Source organism: Gopherus flavomarginatus, chromosome 3, assembly GCF_025201925.1.
Source record: "Gopherus flavomarginatus isolate rGopFla2 chromosome 3, rGopFla2.mat.asm, whole genome shotgun sequence".
NCBI classification, from domain to species: domain Eukaryota; kingdom Metazoa; phylum Chordata; order Testudines; family Testudinidae; genus Gopherus; species Gopherus flavomarginatus.
Genome location: NC_066619.1, coordinates 28627766 through 28652768, shown reverse-complemented (window position 1 = coordinate 28652768; position 25003 = coordinate 28627766). Strand labels below are relative to the sequence as shown.

Below are 25003 nucleotides of genomic sequence, written 5' to 3'. Positions count from 1 at the left end.
TGTCACTTTAAGCCTTTCCAGCATAGCCAGCTAAATTATGGTTGCATCCTGTGCACATGCTTTGCAGGGAAAGGGTCTCCAAATACCCTCTCCCATATGTAGCTCATCCATGCAGGACCAACCACCACAGGGTTCAGAAAGTGTTTTCATGCTCTTATTACGAGAAGTCTCCTCCTGGCTGCTCTTGCTGATCTTGGAAGAGAAAGCTTCAGTGAGTGCCTACCCACTTCTGCCCACTTGCTTCTACAGTCATCCCCTTACCTGTGAAATAATGTGTTTTCATTGTTCAGAGCCACATCAAAAGAACAAGAAAAGAAGAGAGAGAAGGAAGAAAAGAAAAGATTGGAACAAGAGAAGAAAGAACAAAGGGAAAAAGAAAAGAAAGAGCAAGAAATCAGAAAGAAGTTCAAAGTAAGGTCCCTTTCTAGCAGGCTACACAAAGAAGTGCATCAGTCATTATTTAGCCTTGTACAGTTTAAAACATACATTACAGCACAAGGACACAGTTTGGCTGCAAAGCTGCATGGTGATGCCAGCTCATTTGGCATTTGGGGTGAAGGTTTGTTCCCTGGACTAAGCCTCAGGAAGGGTTCGATCCTCAATCCAGCTGGCCCCGAAAGAACTTAAACACACACTTGAATTTAAGCATGTGAAATTTCCCATTGAAGTCACAAGTATTTCAGGCTTACAGAGCCTGATTCTCATTTCCATAAAGTCTCCTGTATGTGCACTGGTAGTGTAAAAGGGCCTTAACATATATATATATATATATATATAAAACTGTAACTTTACAGTTTACAGCCCCTTTACACTGCTAAGGTAGCATAGAGGGGCCTTCGTGAAAAGGAGAATTAGGTCCACAGTGTTCACATGCTTAAGGTTAAACACATGTTTTGCTTAACTGGGGCTGGAGCACCTTCCAGGATTGAACCTGTAAATGACCTATCCCAAGTGTTGCTCCTCCATGCAAAGAAGTGTGAAATCTCTGAGCTCAATACAGAGGTTGGGAATGAGGCACCTGAGCCGCAGCCACTGCTAAAGCCCCTGGTGTGTATTAGTGAGCCCAGTTCATTGTGCCCCGAAGCCCTTTACACGTAGTTTGTAACCAGCGGACCCAGGCAGTCTGGAAACCCACTAGTCATTCTCCACCATCCTTGTTGCCTTCCCACAAGCCCCTGCTATGTTCCTGCAGAGCAACCAAAGAAACCACAGTGATTCTTCTGTGTCTAGGGCATCCCACTACTGTGGAAAGGCTGAGAAGATTTGGCACTTTGGATAGTAAATAGTGGACACAATAGCAATATATCTACGTGTATGTTTTTCAGGGATCTGGCCCCAAATCCCTTTTTCACAGCGAATCCTTGGCTGAAGTATGTGCATTAACATGCTCAGTATTTTTAGGCTATGGACCATTCTATCATGGAGGTTAAAATGTATCATTATCCATCAATGCAAACATGCAAACGAACACATTGGTGTGTTCATCTAAACAGATATCTTCTCTTTTGTTGCCCCCAATGCACAGAACACCCTTCCTGCACTGCTCCACATGGCCACTACCCAATCCACATGTCCTTCTTTCATGATGCCTGAATTCAAGAAACTGGCCAATTGTGGCCAGCTTCTGGACTTGGGGATCATCCATACAGCATATCTTGAAAGAAAGATCATTATGTGATGGTCAGCAGCTACTCATATGAACAGTCCTACTGAAGTACATGGAACTGCTCCTGTGAATAAATAAATGTTCACCTATGTGAACAAGGGTTACATAATCTAGCCCTATGTTATTAATACATTGTATTGCCAATTAGTACCTCAACTGCTTTAATTATATGCTGTACACTTCCCCTACGCCCTTTGCTTTTTAGTTTGTTTTTAAAGTGTAAGCTGCCTTTGTGTGTGTTCGCAAAGTGCCTCGCTTATGTGGGTGGTACTGAAAACAAATTATTATTGTTTTATGTTTCATCTGATTTTTTGTCAAAGCAATCAGCACATCCTCCACATGTTTGTGTGACTTCTTTCATTGCTTTTTCTGTGCAGTTATCTGGACCCATTCAAGTCCTTCATCAGGCACGAGCTTGCATGGACTACAAGGGAGGGAAGAATGAGCTGACTGTGAAACAGGGTGATAATATTGAAATCATCCGTATTACAGACAACCCTGAAGGAAAGTGGCTGGGCAGGACAACCAAAGGATATTGTACGTTCTGATTCTCCACTTTACCCCTGAATGTTTGCCCTGTCAAACACTGACTGCCTGAGTACATACAGCATTACATGGGAGAGAAATATTGGCTAGGCTGGGTCCCCAGCCAACATGGGCAAGGACATCTAGCATAAACTGTCAAAGCTCATCCTGCTGTGCTTATCTGACGTGGGGCACAGCTCGTACAGCAAACTTATGTACAATTGAGTGTCAAACTTAGAGATTCTGGGATTAGTTAAGGACAATGGGCCAGATACTCACTGGAGCTACACCAGTTTACACCCACTGAGGATGTGGCTCAGTGTGTTTGCCTTAGAGTCAGCACTGGAGCTTGACTCTGTGGAAGTATTTTAAGAGCAGTCAAAAAAAGAGAGAGATTAGATTAAATAAAATGTTGCATTCAAAAGACTAAAGGGCCCAAATTTCCCTTCATTTACAGTCACTGGAGTTACACAGATGTAAGACTGGTGTAAGTAAGAGGAGTGTACGTGAGAAGAGAAGTAGCCTTTAGAACTTCCTATCAGTCTCAAGGAAAAATGGGAACATTCCAATTTTTTGTCTGAATATTGATTCCTAAGATCAGAAGTTGTTTTTGAAATCTAAAATGTATCTTTCCTTTTTCTCCTCCCTACCCTTAGCCCCAGCCCTGCACACACATATGCAGCTAGGGCCAGATCATCAGCTGGTGTAAATCAGTGAAATAAGTGGAACTATGTTCATTTACACCAACTGAGGATCTGGTCTCTAATTTACAGAGACATGGGCATTAGGGTCTTGATCCAGTAAAGCATTTAAACATGGGTTTAACTTCAAGAACATTAGTAGTCTCATTGACTGTTGTGGGACTACTCACATGTTTAAATGCTTTGCTGGATCAGGGCATAAGCGCTTTATGAGAATAGGCATGCTAATTTATACTTTAAAAGAACCTTTCATTTTTAAAAATATGTTGTTTGGGAGGTTTTATACATACAGAAAAAAATCTCTGTAGGGGAGTTATGGGTCTTGTGCAGTTGTCACAAGCCAATTAGTTTCACTTATTTTGGCTTATCATAAACTGATTTTTATTTCAGCAAAAGCAGAAGTTGTGCCAGCCTTCCCATGGGTGAAGGTTAAAGGTACAACTCACTGTAGTTCATCAATGTTTCAACCTGAATCTTATCTGCCTACTTAAAAGTGTACAAACTGATAAGGGAGAGGAGGGCTTGAAAAGGGAATGAGAGTATCAAATGATATAAAAAAATTATTCACTTGAAATAAGCAACAATGACTTTGTGATTTACTTTCCAAGTTTCCATCATTTTTTTCCCAGTTATTTAATTTTCATGCGGAATTCAGATGTAGGTTAGAGGGGAAATGCATCAGAAATTGGGCTGCTGCAGCTGGAGAGGAAGAAGGGTTTTCAGTGTTCATTCCTATGTGCTTTTCTCCGTTTTGAAAGAACATATTCATGCTTATTGTCAAATACAGTCAGTGTAGTCAGCATGCCTATCATTTTATCGCTTAGCAGATACAGTGTTTAAATCCATCTTATGATTTTAGAATTTTTGCCAGGGACATCTACACAGTAAAGTCAAGTGCAAGTGATAAAGGTGGAGGTTCCAATCCTCAGATGAGCTAAGCTACTTTGTACTGCTCCGCCAGGCTGCCAGGATACCTAGGTAGCAAGAGGATCACCCTCACGTAGGCTGAATCTGCAGTGGCAAAAGGCCGGCACAGTAACTCCTTTGTACTTCTCTATGAGCTCACAGCATAAGGAGTGTGGCTATAATATCCCTGCATCTCAGTGCTCTATCTATCAGCCTGTTTGGACCATAAACTGCTCTAAGTTAGGCTGGAGGACTGGCCTTTTGCATAGTAACGCCAGGATTAACTGAGGAAAAGTGTCTTAAAGCAACTTTGCCATTTGCCCCACTCCCCACCAGCTGCACTGCACACTCCTCTGCTACAGCTGAGCATCTGACCTAGGGTCTCTAGTGGATATCACTGTAGTGATTATGTAGCGTTAACTCATCTTTACAATGGGGGCTCTGTTTCCAAGACAAGGGGCCTGATTCTCCTATGACCCGACTGTGTCTAAATCAATTGAACTCAATGAAGTTACACCTGATTTGCACAAAAAGAACAGGAGTACTTGTGGCACCTTAGAGACTAACAAATTTATTTCAGCATGAGCTTTCATGAGCTACAGCTCACTTCTTCGGATGCACTCACAAAAGCTCATGCTGAAATAAATTTGTTAGTCTCTAAAGTGCCACAAGTACTCCTGTTCTTTTTGCGGATACAGACTAACACGGCTGCTACTCTGAAACCTGATTTGCACAGTGTAAGTGGAAAAGATTAAGGCCTAACATGCTTAGATTCAGAAATTTCTATAGAGTTATTCAGCCACACAATACAATTGGGATCATTTGAGTTCTCAGCCTCTATTAAAGTTCTTTCTTAGCTGTTGAGTTTTTAAATGAAAATTGTTGCTGCTTGATCATAAGCTTTCATTGTTTTAGATGGATACATTAAAACAACTGTGGTGGAGATTGACTATGATTCTTTAAAAAGAAAACAAAGATCTTCCATGAGTGCTTCCCTGAGACATGTAGACAATGACCAAGAAGTGTATGATGATGTTGGAGAGCAGGACAGTATCAGCAGGTACGTGTGAAGCCACTCAAGGAAGTTGATTTAATCCAATTTGATTGATTAACCCAACCAATCCAAATGAGGAAAACTACAACAGAGGAACAAAGCATTTTTTAATTTGAAAAAGAATATATTCTTGCTGACACAAAACATCAGATTTTAAAATACCTGAAATTACAGTGAGCATGATTAAAAAACCAGCATACGCTGGCCTGAGGCATTTGAGTTTTACCATAATATTTCCTGTACATAGAATGGGAAATACTACAAATTCCATGGTGAAGTTCACTACCATGGCACATTAAATGCTGCTTGTTTAATGATTCCCACTGTATGAGTTGGAGGCATTGTGGGACTTCCTTCCAGGCAGTCTGTAACTCTAAGTTACAGTATCTAAACCAATCCATTCAATATGCCTGTCTTAGTCAATATTTTCAGCTTCAAAAGCCATCTTGGTTGTTTAATCAGGCATTCAAATAATTTCATAATTCATTTCAGCTCTAGGTTCAGAACATTAGACTGTCAATACAATCAAAACAATACTTGGTGACATAAAACTTTCTGTCAGATCTCCCACAAAGAGTTGAGATGTATGAAAGAAGACAAAATCCTATCTCTTTTAGCTAATTACATTCTCTGAGAAGAAAATGACTTTGAACTGCAAACTCTGGATTAAACCTGTAAATTCTTTTTCAGTAGTTACACTGCCTTTGTTTAGGCAAAACTTCCACTGACTTCACAAGTGCTTCAGGATTTGGCCCAGTGAGATGCATGCTAGGCTGTGAGTAGAGTGGCTGTTCTCTATGTACCACAATTTATGACACCACTCAACTTTTTGCAAATATAAAACAGACTCTTGTAGCAAATGAAAAACAGCTAATCATATAAGAAAAATGTAACTGGCCTAAAAAGAATGAAGTAGTGAGAGAAGTAAGAATGAAAGAGGGAATCCAGCATCTAGAAGCATTTATGCATAATGGAGTATGATAACAGTGGAAGTATAGAAAATACTAGCAGAACTCCATAGAAAGCAATCAGATGAAATGCGGGACTCCCACAAAACGGATCACAGAACAAACAACACAGTTCTCTCCTTCTCTCTTAAAGTCGCATGCTGACCTTTCTAGTCCACAGGTACAAAAGACTCTAAAAGCGAAGGAAGCATTGCAGCCGCACAGGTGTACTCCTCACCCCCATGCATTCCCTCAGCTCATGAGCTTTGGGCTCTCTGTGTCTCTTTACACGAATATGGAGGGATGTTTAGAGGCATGGGATAGACTTTGGGAGGGATCAGTGGCTAATACAGTTAACCTCCCAGCCTCAACAAATGCCATATCCAGGCTGTGGAGGATTTCCCTTGTGGAGGAGAATCCTCCAGTGCCATGCAGCCATCCTATTAGTATCTAGGATACTCCCCATCTCTTGACATACAGGTGTGGCTAGGATAAAGGGGAGGTGGCTGGGTTTTCCTCAGCTGCCAAAACATCCCCTGGGTGCTCTGGACACAAAATAACTGCTGTCAGGATAGTATTTTCTCCCTATTTTAAGAGGGGACCAAATGAGCAACTGGTGCTTCCCTGGAGCTGGGAGCAGAGAGGTTGATTACAGCTACCTTCCTCTGCTGCACCTTGGATTATGCCAAGCACAGTTTAGCCATACCAGCGAATCAAGCTACACTCACTAGTCCAGGTCAGAGTCAATTCCAACATTAGGTACCTCACTGCAAAAGTATTTTTAGACCTCTCCTTGTCATGATGGACATTACAATCATTCATCTCAATTCAAGGAATTTAGATGTGCTGTGTTTTCAACAGCCAATCAGAATGGATGCATAGTTATTTATTACACCGGATTATTTAGAAAATATTAGACTATATATATGGGTTTAAGTATGGTTCATTATACTTTTGTGTAATACTAATAACAGTAAAAGGCTGTACAGTGGATAAAGGGCTGGAACTTGCTTTTAGAGTCCTGTAACCCTTCAAGCTATATTCTGGCATTTTTATCGTCTCTAGTGATTTATAGCCTTGTATTCAGTTCATGAGCTTGAATTATCTTGCATATATCAAAATATCTGACACATGCACCAATATGTTTTGAGACCAACATAAGATCCCCATAATAAAAAACTCATTGACGAAAACTTATTGTAACTGGTAATGTGTCATTGATAACGACTCCAATGTTTAATAAAAGCCTAAAACTGCTGAAGTTCATGATATACTGAAATTTGATGGCATGAGGCATTTTAAAGAAAACATTTTATGTGTGTTTTTGATTTGAAAGTAGGAATGCTTAAGTTGCTATAACCCTGCTATTGGTTGCATTGAATCACAGTTAGAAAAACGGGCTCATACCAATTTATATAGCACTTGGAATACTCTAGGAACATGAAATTTAGAAAATTAAGGCATCACTTGATCAGACCTAGTTAAGGTGTATTGTCATAATTTCATTTATTTACCTTTATGTCTTATGAAAATGGCATGATCGGGGATGGAATCTTATCTCTATATACATTGGACTAAAGTTTTGGGGTCAAGTTATGCCTCCCTTACTTACAATAAGAAAGACATTAGTTGATTAATAGTCTCACTGATGTCAACAGGAACATAAAGTACATTTAAAAGTAAATATAGTGATGAGTGCCATAGAAATACCTACAAATAGCACTTCTTTCTGAAATCAAATGAAAATGATGCTTTGTTGGAAATTGCTAACAATGTTTTAAAGACCAAGGAGCAAATTTTCTGCTCAAGTAAATTGGAACAGCTCTATTGTCTTCAGTGAACCTGTACTAGTTTATATACACAGAGAATTTGGGTCCTAACTTTTTTTCCAAGATCGAGTCCCCTTTTTGTTTTTACATTAAACAGATGACTATAGATAATTGTCCCATATTTCTTCTGGAATGCTACTTTATAATAGTCTTGGGTGCCTCTTTCTTTGGGATGAATTATTCCAGAGGAAGGGGGTAGGGACAGCAATTGGTGGAGTAAAATACTAGGTTAACAGAAAATATTTGACATATTCAAATCATTTAGAGTTCATCTCTCTTCATATAAGAGCCTATTCATTCGTGAATGGGATGAGGAGCTCTCTTGCGCATTAGTGAGAGAGAAACTAATTTCTGATTTTGGGTGCCTAATGGGCACTCATATATCACAGTGATGAGTATGGTGAAGAAAGACAGAGAGAGAGAAGGAATTGGTACATTTGGGTATTTAGAAGGTCAGTAATGAGGCACGCAAAATGGACATTTACTTTCCTGAGTGCCCATCTGAGCGTCTAGATGTAGGATCTGGGTAGTATTTGGATGGATCCATGTCTATTAAAGTATACTACATTTAGAGCATATGTCAAGAAAAAGTGTGGTTGTTTGTTGTTTTCTTTTTACAATGAATGAAAAGTTCTTTAACTTTTGTTCTTCCAGCCAAAGTGGTGGTCGAAGTGGAACTGGAGGTGAGTTTTATTTTTGTTACGTCTATATTTGTGTGTGTGTGTGTGTGTGTGTGTGTGTGTGTGTGTGTGTGTGTGTGTGTGTGTGTGTGTGTGTGTGTGTGTGTGTGTGTGTTTTATTTAGTGCTTACCTACAGATGCAGACCTTTGTGGTTTCCAGATAATGTGATAATTACCCACAAGTATGCAAATATTATTTAGCAAGTGGTAAACTGTGAGGCACAATGGTTTAATGCAGTTGCCTTTCACCTGTGGAAACTTGGATGAATCAGAAGTTTCAACTCTGGATACAGTGAATCTGAAGTATGATCATGATCACGGTCCTGGGGCCTGTTTTGTTCAACATCTTTATTAATGATCTGGATGATGGGATTAATTGCACCCTTAGCAAGTTCGCAGATGACACTAAACTGGGGGGAGAGGTAGATACACTGAAGGGTAGGGATAGGGTCCAGAGTGACCGAGACAAATTGGAGGATTGGGCCAAAAGAAATCTGATGAGGTTCAACAAGGACAAGTGCAGAGTCCTACACTTAGGAAAAAGAATCCTATGCACCGCTACAGGCTGGGGACTGACTGGCTAAGCAGCAGTTCTGCAGAAAAGGATCTGGGGATTACAGTAGACCAGAAGCTGGATATGAGTAAGCAGTGTGCCCTTGTTGCCAAGAAGGCCAACGGTATATTGGGCTGTATTAATAGGAGCATTGCCAGCAAATCGAGGGAAGTAATTATTCCCCTCTATTCAACACTGGTAAGGCCACACCTGGAGTATTGCGTCCAGTTTTGGTCCCCACCCCCCCACTACAGAAGGGATGTGGACAAATTGGAGAGATTCCAGCAAAGGGCAACAAAAATGATTATGAGGCTGGGGCATATGACTTACAAGGAGAGGCTGAGGGAACTGGGGTTATTTAGTCTGCAGAAGAGTGAGGTGGGAATTTCATAGCAGCCTTCACCTATCTGAAGGAAGGTCCAAAGAGGATGGAGCTAGACTGTTCTCAGTGGTGGCAGATGACAGAACAAGAAGCAATGGTCTCAAGTTGCAGTGGGGGAAGTTTAGGCTGGATATTAGGAAACACTATTTCATTACGAGGGTGGTGAAGCACTGGAATGGGTTACCTTGGAAGGTGGTAGAATCTCCATCCTTAGAGGTTTTTAAGGCCCAGCTTGAGAAATTCTTGGCTGGGATGATTTAGTTGGTGTTGGTCCTGCTTTGAGCAGAGGATTGGACTAGATGACCTCCCGAGGTCTCTTCCAACTCTAATCTTCTATATTTCTCTGAGATTGAGCATGATTGCAGACGCTAATCTACACCATCAAAACATCATGTAAAATGGCAAAATTTCTGTATGACTGAGAGTTTCTGCTCTAAAGAAGTCAAACACTGAAATAGCTAGGTATACTGGCAGTCAAAATGATGGTTAACTGGCAAAGCTAAGGGGGAAGTCTGGTTCCAGTCATCTTTTATAGGTCTAGACTCTGATCATACTCTCAGCTTAGTTGAGGGTACTTGTCAGGAATGGAAATTGTCATCCCTCGCCCCTGCCACCACCCAGCAACGCAGAAGGAAGATCCCACCCAACTAAGTATTGTTCTCAGGTGACAGTCTGAGCAGAGAGGCCAGATACTGATGGGACAGGGAGACTGAACTACCCTTTCATTCCATCCTGTGGTACCCACAGATCACGATTGAGGCATGGTGTGGGCCAATATGTGGAAAATTCATTGCCACTGCCTCTGATTCACATCTTTTGTACATAAATAGAGGATATCAGTCTTTCACAATGTTGGTCTGGTACCTTTATGTTCACCTGGCACCTTTCACCTGTACTAAAGTCACACACAAAAATAAAATTAAAAAGCTACAAACCCTGTTACTGAGTTGGTCAAAAGCATAATAGCTCTCCAGTTTTCATCAATTACTTATTTGTTTTCAATGTTCAACTTATTATTATTGGCATTATTTTATTTACATACTACGGGCCAGTCTCAAGTTGATATAAATCAGAAGAGCTTCATTGACAAAAGGAGCTCTGCTGATTTACACCAGCTGATAACCTAGCCCAGTACATTTAACGTTACAAGTGCCTCAGAAAAGTAGCAGCCTATAGCAAACCACTGGTTAATATCCCACTGTAACAGAATCAGAGTATTCATGGATTATTTCACTTTTTGATCTATTAAAGTGACATTCCCACCTCCTGTCCCCGATGAAGAAATTTATGATGGGATTGATGATGAAGATGTTAATGCTAGGTAAGTGTTTATATCATTTATGATCATTACCCATTTGAACTCACTCCCATAGCTTTTTATTTTAACATTTTAAATTTGGGATAATAATTAAGTATTTGGCTAGCTCTTCAGTTGGTGTAAATATGAGTGGTTCCACTGACTTCAAAAAGACATACAGAACGTGAATGCCACCAAACTATTCCAGCAGTGAACAGATTCAGGAACCAGAAGTCAGGATCTGAAGATAAGAACTGAATTCTTTGGTACTTCTGGAAAGATTTTTTTTAAACAATAGGATAATTAATGTGTGGACTGGATTGAAAAAGGCAGCAAAGAAGCTGCATCCAAAACCCAACTGGACAGAATAATCCTTAGAGGAAAGGGAAGAAAGGTACAGATGCTAGCTTGCTAAATGACAACATACAAACATTAAATGTGAATGACCTAAAAGAGCTGGATCATTTTCTTCCTGTCCAGGATGTTACTCATTATAAATGCCTAAAACGGGATACTCTTTCCACCTTCTCTCTCCTATACATTACACTGCACTGTTGGGAAGGCTTCCAGTGCAATGCAGAGTTGTACTTAACACTTTCTACTTTGCTGTAAGTACACTGCAGTATGTCCGATCTTGTGTGTTTGGGTACGTCTACACTACAGGATAATTCCGATTTTACATAAACTGGTTTTATAAAATAGATTGTATAAAGTCGAGTGCACGCGGCCACACTAAGCACATTAATTTGGCGGTGTGCGTCCATGGTCCGAGGCTAGCGTCGATTTCCGGAGCATTGCACTGTGGGTAGCTATTCCGTAGCTATCCCATAGTTCCCGCAGTCTCCCCCGCCCCTTAGAATTCTAGGCCTCAGTCTGCAGCCAACGCCACTCAAGCAGACCTTTGCAACTGCAGTGAGCCAATTACAGGATTGGGGCCTTAGACCCTGATCCTACAGCATATGCCTAACTATACTCATATGTTTAGTCTTATTGAGCTGCATAAGACTATGCAAGAGTTGGGCATGTGGTTATGTATTTCCAGGATCCGGGCTGTAGTTAGCCACTTGTTTTTGTATGGCTGTTGTTCTAATAACATTTTTAATTCTATATTTATTAAGTACTAACATTTTAGAAAATAAGTTAATAGGTGTCTATTCTCACTTCATGGCATGCCCCTAGTTCTCAGTAACGAGAATTACGTGCATCAACCAAGAGCTGAAAATGGCCTTTTTGAGAGACAATGTCCCATTCTGCATTGTGATAATTGCATGCATACCCCAAAGGTCTATATCACAGGATGAAGATAAGAATGACTCCTGGTCCTGGGGACTTTTGAAGATGTTAAAGGGAAAAGATGACAAAAAGAAAAGTGTACGAGAGAAAACAACCAAAGTCAATGAGACAGAAGATAATGGAGGTTCCTTGTAAGAGTCTGCCATGAAAACATAGTGCACTACAACTAATGCTAACATCGTGTTGATCATGTGCTACTAACATGTTCTCATAGCAACTTAATCAGACACGAATCAAACTGCACACAGATAAACAGATTTTGAAATAATATTGCTCTCCATTGCCTACTGCAGCATGTCCTTTTCCATGCTATGCTATCTTTATTAATGACAGAATGTACGAAGCGCATACATTTGACTTCAGATTCAAAGAGACCAGCTGTCCCAATCCAGCACAGCATGTACACACATTCATATGTTCTTCTCTATTCAGTAAAACATTGATTTCAGTAGGACTTCAGCATGTACTTAAAGTGAAGCATGTACTTAAGTCCTTTGATGAATAGGGATGGATTGCTGAACTGGGTCCAAAATGCTTACTAATTGATTTATGCAAGCCTATCACATGAAATCATCTTATAAAATGGTCTTAGAACTGTTTAGAGGACATATTTTCAGTTGTATAATATAAGCATTCTGTGTTAACAAAATGTTTTTATTTACCCAAAGAACTCAATCACTAAATTAAAATATTATTTTTGCTGTGAAAAACAGAGGGCTTTATTCATCAGAACATCCCAGCTACTTTGTGCCTGTCTGGTGACATGACTTTATTATAAACTCAGCAGAAGTTACTTTTATTTGCATCGCCAGCATGGCACTAACCAGCTGCTGTATACTGGTGAATCTGGCCCTGTGAGCCCAAAATATGTATAATATGCAAAACAGAAGAATGGCAAAGATTGTCTCCTCCTCTTACCGGATCCTCCTCCTATTCAAAAAAACCTCTCCAATTCTCACAAGCAGTTCTCCATAATTTCTGATTCCAAATACTCAGTGAAGCCACAAATCACATGCTCTCTGTCTAAAAGAAGACTATGAAATATGGAGAAACATTTAAAAAAATCACAGCAGGACCCCTTTATTTGGTCCAATCCTGCTCCCATTGGCTTTGTTAATAATTACAGTTTCTGGGTTATCTTCCACAGTTGTCATAAGACTGGTGCATCTCCTCCAGTGTTACCAGTGATGGAGAAATAGAGTAGAAATAGAGTAGACCAGTTCTGAACACCAGTTCTGAACATGTTTATCTGATACACTGGTAAAAACCACATGCCCATTTCTAGTGTTTGCAGAGTGGCACAAATTTAACAATAGGTAATGTGCAGCACCAATGTTGTGAATTAGCTATCAGGGGTTTAAATTAGGAGAAAGTCTGTTCATTTGATTATAATTATTTAATGAAGATTGCATTTTTTTCAGCATGAATCCTCCAGTAAAGATGTTTGGGAAAGGTAAGCAATAACCCAATGTAATTTTTCACTGTTTTATTTTTATATTAATTCTTGCAGCATAATGTAGTTAACACCAACATTGCTGCATATATTGTTCTGAATTATGCTATTCACAAAAAAAATGATCAAAAATAAGAATCAGGATTTCCCATTGATTAAATTTTGAAATACCTTAGCTCACCTACAAATGTAATGTTGGGTCTGTAAAAGGCAGTGCACCTTTAATAAAGTGTCATGATTTTTTGCTTATGAATCATAGAATCATTGAAGTGTAGGACTGGAAAGGACCTTGAGAGGTCATTTAGTCCAGTCCCCTGCACTCAAGGCTGGACTAAGTATTCCCTAGACCATCCCTGACAGGTGTTTGTCTAACCTGCTCTTAAAATTCTCCAATGAGGCAGATTCTGCATCCTCCCTAGGCAATTTATTCCAGTGTTTTTTGTAATGTCCAACCTGAACTGCCTTTGCTGCCAGGGCTGGCTCCAGGGCTTTTGCTGCCCCAAGTGGCGGGGGAAAAAAAAAAGCTGTGATCGCGATTGGTGGCACTTTGGCGGAAGCTTCACCGCGCCACTTTCTTCTTTGGCAGCACTTCGGCAGCAGATCCTTCCTTCCGAGAGGAACCTGCTGCTGAAATGCTGCCAAAGAGCTGGACGTGCCGCCCCTTCCCCTTGGCTGCCCCAGGTACCTGCTTGCTGCGCTGGTGCCTGGAGCCAGCCCTTCTTGCTGCAATTTAAGCCCATTGCTTCTTGTCCTATCTTCAGAGGTTAAAGAGAAAAAATTTTCTCTTCCACATGTCTTATTTCATTCATCATACAGTATAAACAGTTGTTGTTAGAAAGAAATATTGAATGCATGGTTTTAAAAATGTGCAATTATACAGAAGTGAACATTTTTTTTTAAATAATGCACTCTCTTGTTAAGGCCACAAACACTGGTAAATATCAACCCAGCTATGGAATATTAAGCAAATTCTTAAGATTCTTGCTGCTGCTGCCTGGAACCAAAACTTAAGCCTACATTTCCTGTAATCACTTTTTTTAGGCACTGAGTGACTTGATGTGTTGATTAACAACTAATGCCTTTCTGCAAACATATAGGGCCAGCTTCAAAGTATAATTTTGGGGCATGATTCTCATTTATGCTATGGCCTCCTCCCACTGCTCTAGCAGCGTAAAGTATAAACTAGTCAGAAAGATAACATAAATTTGATTCATGTCCAGTAAAAGGCATCTTTATATTACCAGAGTGGTGTAAAATGGCCTTAATGTGAATGAAAATCGAGTCCAAAATGCATACTTTGAGGCAGCACAGTGGGAAATGACCTAATTAAACTGATGATTAAAGGCCACTGCATTAACCAACATGTGCTAAAACTTGCTTAATCTTAAAAAGATTAAAATATCAGTAAATATCCTTTGTTTATTATCAATAGTATTATTCTGAAAAGATTGGCTGATTTTAGTGTAAATTGGTCCTGCATGGTGAGACAATCCAAAATGAAAAGCTGCCTGTTAACTATAAAATATATGGATACACTTCATGCTGCAATTTATTTTCCTCTTTAACATATATTTTGTTACAGCATGGGACTGCATGCACTACCCAAGGACTGCATACTAATCTTTCATTGTTTTGAATTCTGCTGTTTCAGACGCAGGAGACAGTGACGTTTATGATGATGTAGAATCATCCGAATTCCCTCCTCCACCAATAGAAATTGGGTAAGTGAAAATAAAAGCTATACTTGTGGGAAAAGATTATATATGTTGTGACACATTTTCAAGGTATTTGCTATGGCAAATTGTTACATTACTCAGCTTGTGTATCTTGTTTGCTGTTGCCAGGTAGTGTAGTTTTCATTGCTTGGGTGTAGAGTAAATAAGCTTTGCAACATGCCCTGAATTTCAACAAATTCAGGCTCTGTTGGCCCAAAGGGAGAAATGAATTCCAGAGTCAAGGACTTCCTGCTGTAACTGCCCTGCCATTAGTCTTTCTATTTAAACCTAGGGACTGACACTTTGAGCGCTGTGGTTTATCTCAGCTGCTCCAGTATCATGTGATGAGAGAAGGCAATCGTAGAATCATAGACTATCAGGGTTGGAAGGGACCTCAGAAGGTCATCTAGTCCAACTCCCTGCTCAAAAGCAGGACCAATCCCCAACTAAATCGTCCCAGCCAGGGCTTTGTCAAGCTGGGTCTTAAAAACCTCTAAGATTACATCTCTAATGTATTGAGGACCCAAGTCACTTAGAGACTTACCACATGCATTATATTAACACCTGGTTTTGTACCTGGAGATGACCTGGCAATCAGGGCAGAGATGTATTATACTAATATTATGTATTTTGATATATTATACACCTGGATCAAAGATGTATTATGCTGCTTGCTGAGAGGACCAGTAACTAAACAGGGTGTCATACTCTGCCCTTGCTGACTTTTTCATCAGAGTCTTCAGTATAGCCCTAGTAGAAAGCACCTCAGTAACCCAGTCTGGAGGTGACAAAAACACAGAACACTAACAACATCCACGTACAAAGGAAGGATCTGACCCACCATTTCCAGGCTATTTCAACAGCCTCCCTGTGTGAAACGTTCTGTGGTTTCCAGTCCTAAAAAGATCGGAAAGACAGGAGGTGGAGTCAAAGCTCAGCTTTCCAGAAGTGGAGGGATGGAGGGTGGCAAAGGAATTCAGTCTCTGCCACAGACTGTCTGACAGCATTACAAACATGGAAGTAACAATGGCACTCTAAGTGGACCTTGTGTATATTTGTGTGGTGCAGATTCCCTGGAATAGTGAGGCCATGTGTGGTCATGGCCGGCTCTACCATTTTTGCATAATAATAATAATAATAATTAATAATTAATAAGCCGCTTGGACTGCTGCCCAAACTGCCGAAGCAAAAAAAAACCACAAAATGCCTTTACTGTGCTGACCCAAGAATGGACAGAATGCCACCCCTTAGACTGTGCCACCCCAGGCATGTGCTTCCTCCGCTGGTGCCTGGAGCCGGCCTGTGTGTGGTCACATAGGCTTAAGGCTGCTACTCTGTGAGAGGCTAAGACTATCTAGGTAGCTCCACAGTGGAATAGTCATCTAGATTACTCAGCCTGTTGCACACCAAGCATACATGTTCCCCAGAAAACCACATCCTGCATAGGGTTCTAAAATACTGTGTCATTTAACTAATCTGTAGTACAAAGGTAAGAGGTATCTTTTGAATAGTTTTCTTATTTTGTGTGGGTAGTAGATAAATAAGTCAGAACTCACATATACCTAATAAACATAGAAAAGAAAATATTCCTACTTTTTTATGCCTTTGAAAATCCACCTGTTAGTGTATAATGATTATCCATATTAGCACAGTAGGTGTAAATGAAATTGATCAAAGACAAATGAAGTGTAAATGCAAGTTTACTGAAGTGTCTGAAAGTGTATAATATCCTATCACATGTTATTAATTGTGTTTTGTCTCTAATCTGGTGTTTTAGATCATCATTAATTATGAAATCTCAGAGCCTCGGAAGGGGTAAATCAGATGAGAAAGACATACGAAAGCTTAAAAAGATGGAAAAAGAGGAGAAAGAGTTCAGAAAAAAGTTTAAAGTAAGTCTTATTAGAATACAATCTAAAAATGAAAATGCTTGCATTGTTTATTCTCTAATTTTTAAATTATCCCTTGATTTCTTCTGCCACTGAAAGGTACAGTACTCATTTTTGGAGATCACATGATCATCTTAAATGGAATAATATTCACTGTACTTCACTCAATATTTTTAACATAGCTTTAAAAATTCCAATAATCAGCATTGATTTCTCCCCCTAAATGTTGATCTTGCAAAGCTTTACAGAAGAAATCCTATCAATTTCAATGGGATTACTACAGCAAGCAAGTATATTCTGCATGAACAAAGGTTTTCAAGGACAAGGCTTATCTCAGTTAAGTCAATACTTAGACTCATAGACTCATAGGTCAGAAGGGACCAATCTGATCATCTAGTCTGACCTCCTGCACAAGGCAGGCCACAGAACCCCACCCATCCAATTTTATAACAACCCCTATCCCAGGACCGAGTTATTGAAATCCTCAAAATTGGTTTGAAGACCTCAAGCTGCAGAGAAACCACCAGCAAGCGACCCGTGCCCCACGCTGCAGGGGAAGGCGAAAAACCTCCAGGGCCCCTGCCAATCCGCCCTGGAGGAAAATTCCTTCCCGACCCCAAATATGGCGATCAGCTAAACCCTGAGCATGTGGGCAAGACTCACCAGCCAGCACCCAAGAAGGAATTCTCTGCAGCAACTCAGTTCCCATCCCATCCAACGTCTCCCTGCAGACCATTGAGCAGACCTATCTGGTGGTAATCCAAGATCAATTGCCCAAATTAACGATCCTATCGTAACATCCCCTCCATATACTTATCAAGCTTTGTCTTAAAGCCAGGAAAGTCTTTTGCCCCTACTACTTCCCTCGGAAGGCTGTTCCAGAACTTCACTCCCCTAATGGTTAGAAACCTTCGTCTAATTTCAAGTCTAAACTTCCTAATATCCAGTTTATACCCATTCGTCCTCGTGCCTACATTAGTACTAAACTTAAATAATTCCTCTCCCTCCCTAACGTTAACCCCCCTGATATATTTATATAGAACGAGCATATCCCCCCGCAGCCTTCTTTTGGCCAGGCTAAACAAGCCAAGCTCTTTGAGTCTCCTTTCATAAGGCAGTTTTTCCATTCCTCGGATCATCCTTGTAGCCCGTCTCTGAACCCGTTCCAGTTTGAATTCATCCTTCTTGAACATGGGACACCAGAACTGCACACAGTATTCCAGATGGGGTCTCACCAACGCCTTATATAACGGTACTAACACCTCCTTATCCTTGCAGGAAATACCCCGCCTGATGCATCCCAAAATCGCATTTGCTTTTTTAACAGCCGTATCACATTGGCGACTCATAGTCATCCTGCTATCAACCAGTACCCCAAGGTCCTTCTCCTCCTCCGTCGCTTCCAACTGATGCGCCCCCAACGTATATCCAAAATTCTTATTATTAATTCCTAAATGCATGACCTTGCACTTTTCACTATTGTATTTCATCCTATTTCTATTACTCCAGTTTACTAGGTGGTTCAGATCTTCCTGAATAGTATCCCTGTCCTTCTCTGTGTTAGCAATACCCCCCAGCTTCGTGTCATCCGCAAACTTTATTAGCACATTCCCGCTCTTTGTGCCAAGGTCAGTAATAAAAAGGTTAAATAAGATCGGTCCCAAAACCGATCCTTGAGGGACTCCACTAGTGACCTCCTTCCAGCCTGACAGTTCACCTTTCAATACGACCCTCTGGAGTCTCCCCTTTAACCAGTTCCTTATCCACCTTACAACTTTCATATTCATTCCCATCTTTTCCAATTTAACTAACAGTTCCCCGTGCGGAACCGTGTCAAACGCCTTACTGAAATCTAGGTAAATTATATCTACCACATTTCCTTTATCTAAGTAATCCGTCATCTTCTCAAAGAAGGAGATCAGATTGGTTTGACACGATCTACCTTTAGTAAATCCGTGTTGCAATTCGTCCCAATTACCATTGACCTCTATGTCCTTAACTACTTTCTCCCTTAAAATTTTTTCCAAGACCTTACATACTACAGACGTCAAGCTAACAGGCCTATAATTACCCAGATCACTTTTATTCCCTTTCTTAAAAATAGGAACTACATTAGCAATCCTCCAGTCATACGGCACAACCCCCGAGTTTATCGATTGCTTAAAAATTCTCGCTAACGGGCTCGCAATTTCACGTGCCAGTTCCTTTAATATCCTCAGATGGAGATTGTCTGGGCCCTCCGACTTCGTCCCATCGAGCTGTTCAAGTACGGCCTCTACCTCAGTTGCGGTAATATCCACTTCCATATCCACATTCCCGTTTATCATCCCTCCATCATCGCAAGGTTCCTCACTAGTCATATTAAAAACTGAGGCAAAGTACTTGTTTAGATGTTGGGCCATGCCTAGGTTATCCTTAACCTCCATTCCATCCTCAGTGTATAGCGGCCCCACTTCTTCTTTCTTTGTTTTCTTCTTATTTATGTGGCTGTAGAACCTTTTACTATTGGTTTTGATTCCCTTTGCATTGATTTCTCCCCCTAAATGTTGATCTTGCAAAGCTTTACAGAAGAAATCCTATCAATTTCAATGGGATTACTACAGCAAGCAAGTATATTCTGCATGAACAAAGGTTTTCAAGGACAAGGCTTATCTCAGTTAAGTCAATACTTGATTAACAATGAAATAAAAGGAAATGAAATCAAAGCAGTTTTGAGTTGCACATAGACACAGAGTCAGTGAGTGCTTGTAATAATTGACAATTTACATCTTCAGAGTGCTGAGCAAAGTTAGATAGTTGATCCTCACAAGCACCTTTTGAAGTAGCAAAATATTACTATCCCCACTTCTATAGATGATGGAACTGACCCAGACGTCCTGAGATCCTCAGTTTTCCTGAATTAATCAGGGGTTATGGGTGCTCAGCATCCTAGAAATCGTAAGTGACTTGTCCAAATCAATGTAAAAACTCAGATTAGAACTCAGGAGATTCTGTAGCCAACTCTTCACTCAGGGAATTGACCTGCTTCAAACTTTGGCTTTCATCCATCTGACACCCTTTTTGGTAAAGTTAAATTAAACTGAAGATGTTATATTAACATAATATATATATATATCTTTTAGTTGTGTGTTCCTGTGGCAACTCTAGTTCTTTCAAATGACAGTTTAGGAACAAAGGTTAGTGCAATGATGTAGATTTGTTTATATTCAGACCCACTGGATAAAGGCAGCAATTTTCAATGTTGCTTAGGCCTGTCCTGATGCCATTTGAAACCAGTGGCAAACTTAGGCATCTTAGAAGTATAGTAATTTGTACAAGATTAATTATTGTGAGGGTTTCTGCCTTATGTCTGACACTACCACAGTAGGCACGAATTAGTAATAACAGTACAATTCACACAGACTCGTGACTTATTGTATCATTTTAATTAAAGGATTTTTTTTTGCTTTGTGGTACACAAAACATTAAACAACTGCTGCAATTAATAACTGAAATAGGATGTAGGCATTAAAAGAGAGCTAGATACATTCATGGAGGTTAAGTCCATTAATGGCTATTAGCCAGGATGAGTAAGGAATGCTGTCCCTAGCCTCTGTTTGTCAGAGGGTGGAGATGGATGGGCAGGAGAGAGATCACTTGATCATTACCTGTTAGGTTCACTCCCTCGGGGACACCTGGCATTGGCCACTGTCAGTAGACTGGATACTGGGCTGGATGGACCTTTGGTCTGACCCAGTATGGCCATTCTTATCTCAAAAACTATATGATGCAGGTATGCTGCAAAGTAATAAAGATCGTTCCTCTTACACAATAAAAGCACAAGAATGGCTATACTGGGTCAGACCAATGGTCTTCCGACAGCATCCAGTGCCAGATGCTTCAGAGGGAATGAATAGAACAGGGCAGTTATTGAATGATCCATCCCCTGTTGTCCAGTCCCAGCTTCTGGCAGTCAAAGCTTTAGGGACACTCAGAGCACAGAGTTGCCTCACTGACCATATTGGCTAGTAGCCGTTGATGGGCCTATCCTCCACGAATTTATCTGATTCTTTTTTGATCCCATTCTTACTTTTGGCCTTCCTATCTTTTAACCAGTTACTGATCCATGAGAGGACTTTCCCTCTTATCATGTCTGCTTAAGAGCCTTTGGTGAGGGACCTTGTGAAAGGCTTTCTGAAAGTCCAAGTACACTGTATCCACTGGATCACCCTTGTCTACATGTTTGTTGATCCATCAAAGAATTCTACAGATTGATGAGGCACAATTTTCCTTTACAAAAGCCATTTTGACTCTTCTTCAACATATTGTGTTCATCTCTGTGTCTGATAATTCTGTCCTTTAGTATAATTTCAACCAATTTGCCTGGTACTGAAGTTAGATTTTCTGGCCTGTAATTGCCAGGATTTCCTCTGGAGCCTTTAAAAAAAATAAACCATAGAATAATGTTTGCCAGTATTTTACACGCTTGGGACATGGATACAAACTGAATAAAATTGGTGCTTTTGTTGACAGTCTCGACACGGTGGCCAAGGACTGAACGATCTGAGCTCTGATTTTTAGAGTGATTCATCCAGCTCAGAGCTGGAGTATATTGGAAAACAGTGTGGGAAGTCTGCATTGCCACTGCCTGTGCTGTACCTGTTTGTTTGATGAAAGATGATTTCACTCTCCACCTGTGTCAGTTCAGCAACCTTCACTAACACAAAAATTTCCCTACAAAAATTTAGAAATCAGTACAATTATTCAGACAGCTGAATAATTGTGTGAAAGGAGTAGCCTATTGGGAAAGAAGTGATTTTATTAGGTACACCTCATGTCAATAAGAGTTTGTCATTTGTCATTTTTTGACTGACTTGGATAAAATATACATCATCCCATTCATTCACACCAAGGGCTGACTTTCAAACACTTTGATATGCAGTGCATTCACTATTTGTATCAGCAAATTGGATACTTGCATATGCAAATAGCTTTGCAGATGACATCAATTTGCTATTCCATACCCATAGAGACGTGCAACACAAAATCAAATGATCCAGGCCTACGCACAATTAGTGGGATTAAAAATCAGCACCAAGAAAACTAAAACCATGAGAATTAAGTCACAAGAAGAAGCACCAATAACCTTTTCTGGGACTGACATAAAAAAATCCAATATTTCACATATTTTGGCAGCATTGTAAATGTCACAGGTAGGACAGACATTAAAGCCAGAATATCAAAAGACAGACATGCCTTTGTAATGCTAAAGTTGATCTGGAGAAACATACATTTTGCCCTCCAGATTAAATTTCAAATATTTAACATCATTGTCAAGTCAATATTAATATATGGCACTGAAACTTGGAGACTTATTAAGACCTTACTACCTAACTCTAAGTTTTCATAAACAGCTGCCTTAGACAAATCCTCAATATCAGATGACCAGTAAAAAAACACAAATGAAGAATTCTGGAGGACAAAACAGAAACTGATAAGACAGGAAATTATGGAACAAAAATGGAGATGTCTAGAACATATGTGGAGGAAATATCTGAATAATATAACAAGATAGACATGGGACTGGAACAGAGCCAGGGCAACAAGCAATGAGGGACACCAAGAATAACATAGAAACACACAACAGAAGCAGAACCAAAAGCCATCAAAATAATATGGCAGCCGGAGATCAGCAAAGATGGAAAGCCCTATGTTCTGCATGGAATAAAGAGGCGTAAGAGATGTGCAGTCAGAAATATAGATACCATAACGGCGCAAACAATTACTTGCCTACGTTTCTGAAAACCAAACCACAAGTGTTAAGAGACTGTACCACAATGTATAAGAGACTATAAAGCTTGTGTAATGTTTGCATCTTGCATCTCTTTATTTTGTTTTTGCAGTTTGAAGGTGAAATTAGAGTTCTTTATTCCACTACAATTATCGCAGATCTGCCATCTAAAAAATGGGGAGCAAAAGACTTACAAGTGAAACCAGGGGAGTCAGTTGAAGTTATGCAAATCATAGATGATGCCAAGGTCCTGTGTAGGAATGAAGAAGGAAAATGTAAGTTATGTAACACATGGTACAACATGACACATATTGTTGAACAAACTGGCAAGTAGAGAATAATAATTTACTGCATAACATCACTCGTGAAACTAAAAGAACCACAACCTTGTTATGATCAAGCGTTGACTGATGATTGCTTTTTCTGTTTGCTTTATGGCTGACAGCATATAGATTATTTGTTGTTATTATTTTGTTATTACTTACACAAATGCATAATAAGAGACTTCTGTGAATTTGCCCCAGCGACTTCTGTGAATTTGCCCCAGCAGCCAGGAGCTGCCCAGGAGGGAAGCTCATAGCTCCCAACTACCACAGGTGGCAGGGGGACCCCTGAGCTCCAGGCTGCTGCAGATGGCAGGGCCGCAGTCCTGATTGGAGCTCCGAGTCGCCGCAGACAGTGGGGGTTTCCCAGAGCTCCCAGCCACTGCGGGCAGCGGGGAGACCCCAGACCTCCAAGCCGCCGCAGGTGGTGGGGGACCCTGGAGCTCTGAGCCCTCACAGGCAGTGGGAACCCCCAGAGTTCAGAGTGGGCCCCCGCAGCTGCCCAGCTTCTCCAGGCAATGTGGGGACCTTACATCTAAGCTCCTCATTTTGTCATGGATATTTTTAGTAAAAATCACAGACAGATCATGGGCTTCCATGAATTTTTCTTTATTGCCCGTGACCTGTCCGTGATTTTTACTAAAAATATCCATGACAAAATCTTACCCTTAAACATAGTCAATATTGACAAGAATTCTAAAGCAATAAAGTTGGCATTTCTCAAAACAAAAATAAAATTATTACAAATATATTACAGTAAAACATCTGTGAAATCAATGGTAGCAAAACTCAGCAGTTAAGGACTTTTCTTGTCACTTTTTCTCTTTGTACATGTAACCTTTCTGCCCCTCTGAGTTGGCAGCAACAAGGGCCGGGTTCAGTATCCAGGGGTTCCGTTTCAATAACACAATACATAACCGGCTCGAGCCCCCACCCAGTGACCTGGGACACTTACATACTACCACCCCCGGGCGCCTCTAGAGGCAATACTTCCCCTCTCGCAAGCACGGAGTCTGAGTGTAGCAAAATCCTTTTCATAAAGGAGGGAAACAATGCGGCATCCCATTGGAGAAACACCACAAATAGGATTATAACACAAACCATAAGCAAAAACCCACCTCCAAGTACATTTGGCAATGTCCTTTCCCCCTTAGAGTCTTTAGTCCAATCACCCCAAAGTCCAACAATCCGAAAGTCTCTGGTCAGTGCCACCCCAGAGTTCAAAAGTTTATCTGCAGAGTTTTACTCCCCACAGCCTGGGTGGAAATGGGGGGGGAAAGCCCACACAGGGTGTTAAGGGGGCCAGGGCCAACTGCTCCGCCTCTCTGTGGAATTCTGCTGCAGCCTTCACCACAACCAGCTCCACTACATCAGCTGTGCCGCTCCTCCAGCCGACCCGTGAGCCACTCCAGCCGTCCCTGCAAACCGCTCCACTCCGCTCACGGTTCCATGGGCTGCTGCAAACTGCTCTGCTCTGCCAGCCACTTAGTGATAGGTCTTCAGGCTCCCCCACTAGTTAACACAGCACTCAGTGATCTCAGTTCATCTCTTTTAGTGATTTCAGCTCTTAATAGGGGAGCTCTGGTGCTGGTGCACCATTGGCCCAACATGAACTCAGCTCAGCAGTCTCTAGATGGACTCCTAATGGAATCAAAATTAGCTCTACTCTTTAACAGTGGAGAGAAGAGGATGTGCAATTGGTGTTCCAAGGCCTCAAAAGGGGCCCATACCATCAGGTACTCATACCAGTCCCCAACCTCTCTCAATTCACTGGGTTTTGGAACCCATGTCCCTTGTCTAGAAAGTACTACTTAACTGAGGTTGAGTCATTTCTGTCATAAAGCAGACTCGTAGTTCCTCATTCAAATAATTAGGGTGACAGCACTTTTTTTTTCCTCCTGCCCCAATAACAAAGAAATTGGGGATCCCAGAGCTGTCAAAATAACCATCCCAGGCTGCCGTGGGCTATACTAGGTGGAGTGGGTGTGCCAATGTAAATACCTGAAATTCCTTTCCACAC

At 40.8% G+C, this 25003-nt stretch overlaps 1 protein-coding gene across 5 annotated transcripts in view; it reads left to right on the top strand.

Moving 5' to 3' along the window:
• FYB1 (FYN binding protein 1) overlaps positions 1–25003 on the top strand; it is a 136836-nt gene that overhangs the window by 97089 nt on the left and 14744 nt on the right. For 4 of the 5 annotated variants that reach the window (XM_050946915.1, XM_050946916.1, XM_050946914.1 and 1 more), the window contains exons 7-16: positions 291–411; positions 2044–2203; positions 4714–4858; positions 8283–8311; positions 10495–10564; positions 11824–11964; positions 13255–13286; positions 14938–15007; positions 16779–16893; positions 22773–22935. In XM_050946915.1, the coding sequence (XP_050802872.1) occupies positions 291–411; positions 2044–2203; positions 4714–4858; positions 8283–8311; positions 10495–10564; positions 11824–11964; positions 13255–13286; positions 14938–15007; positions 16779–16893; positions 22773–22935 (1046 nt within the window). The remainder of the gene's footprint in view (positions 1–290; positions 412–2043; positions 2204–4713; positions 4859–8282; positions 8312–10494; positions 10565–11823; positions 11965–13254; positions 13287–14937; positions 15008–16778; positions 16894–22772; positions 22936–25003) is intronic. The other variant, XM_050946918.1, reaches the window with a different exon arrangement.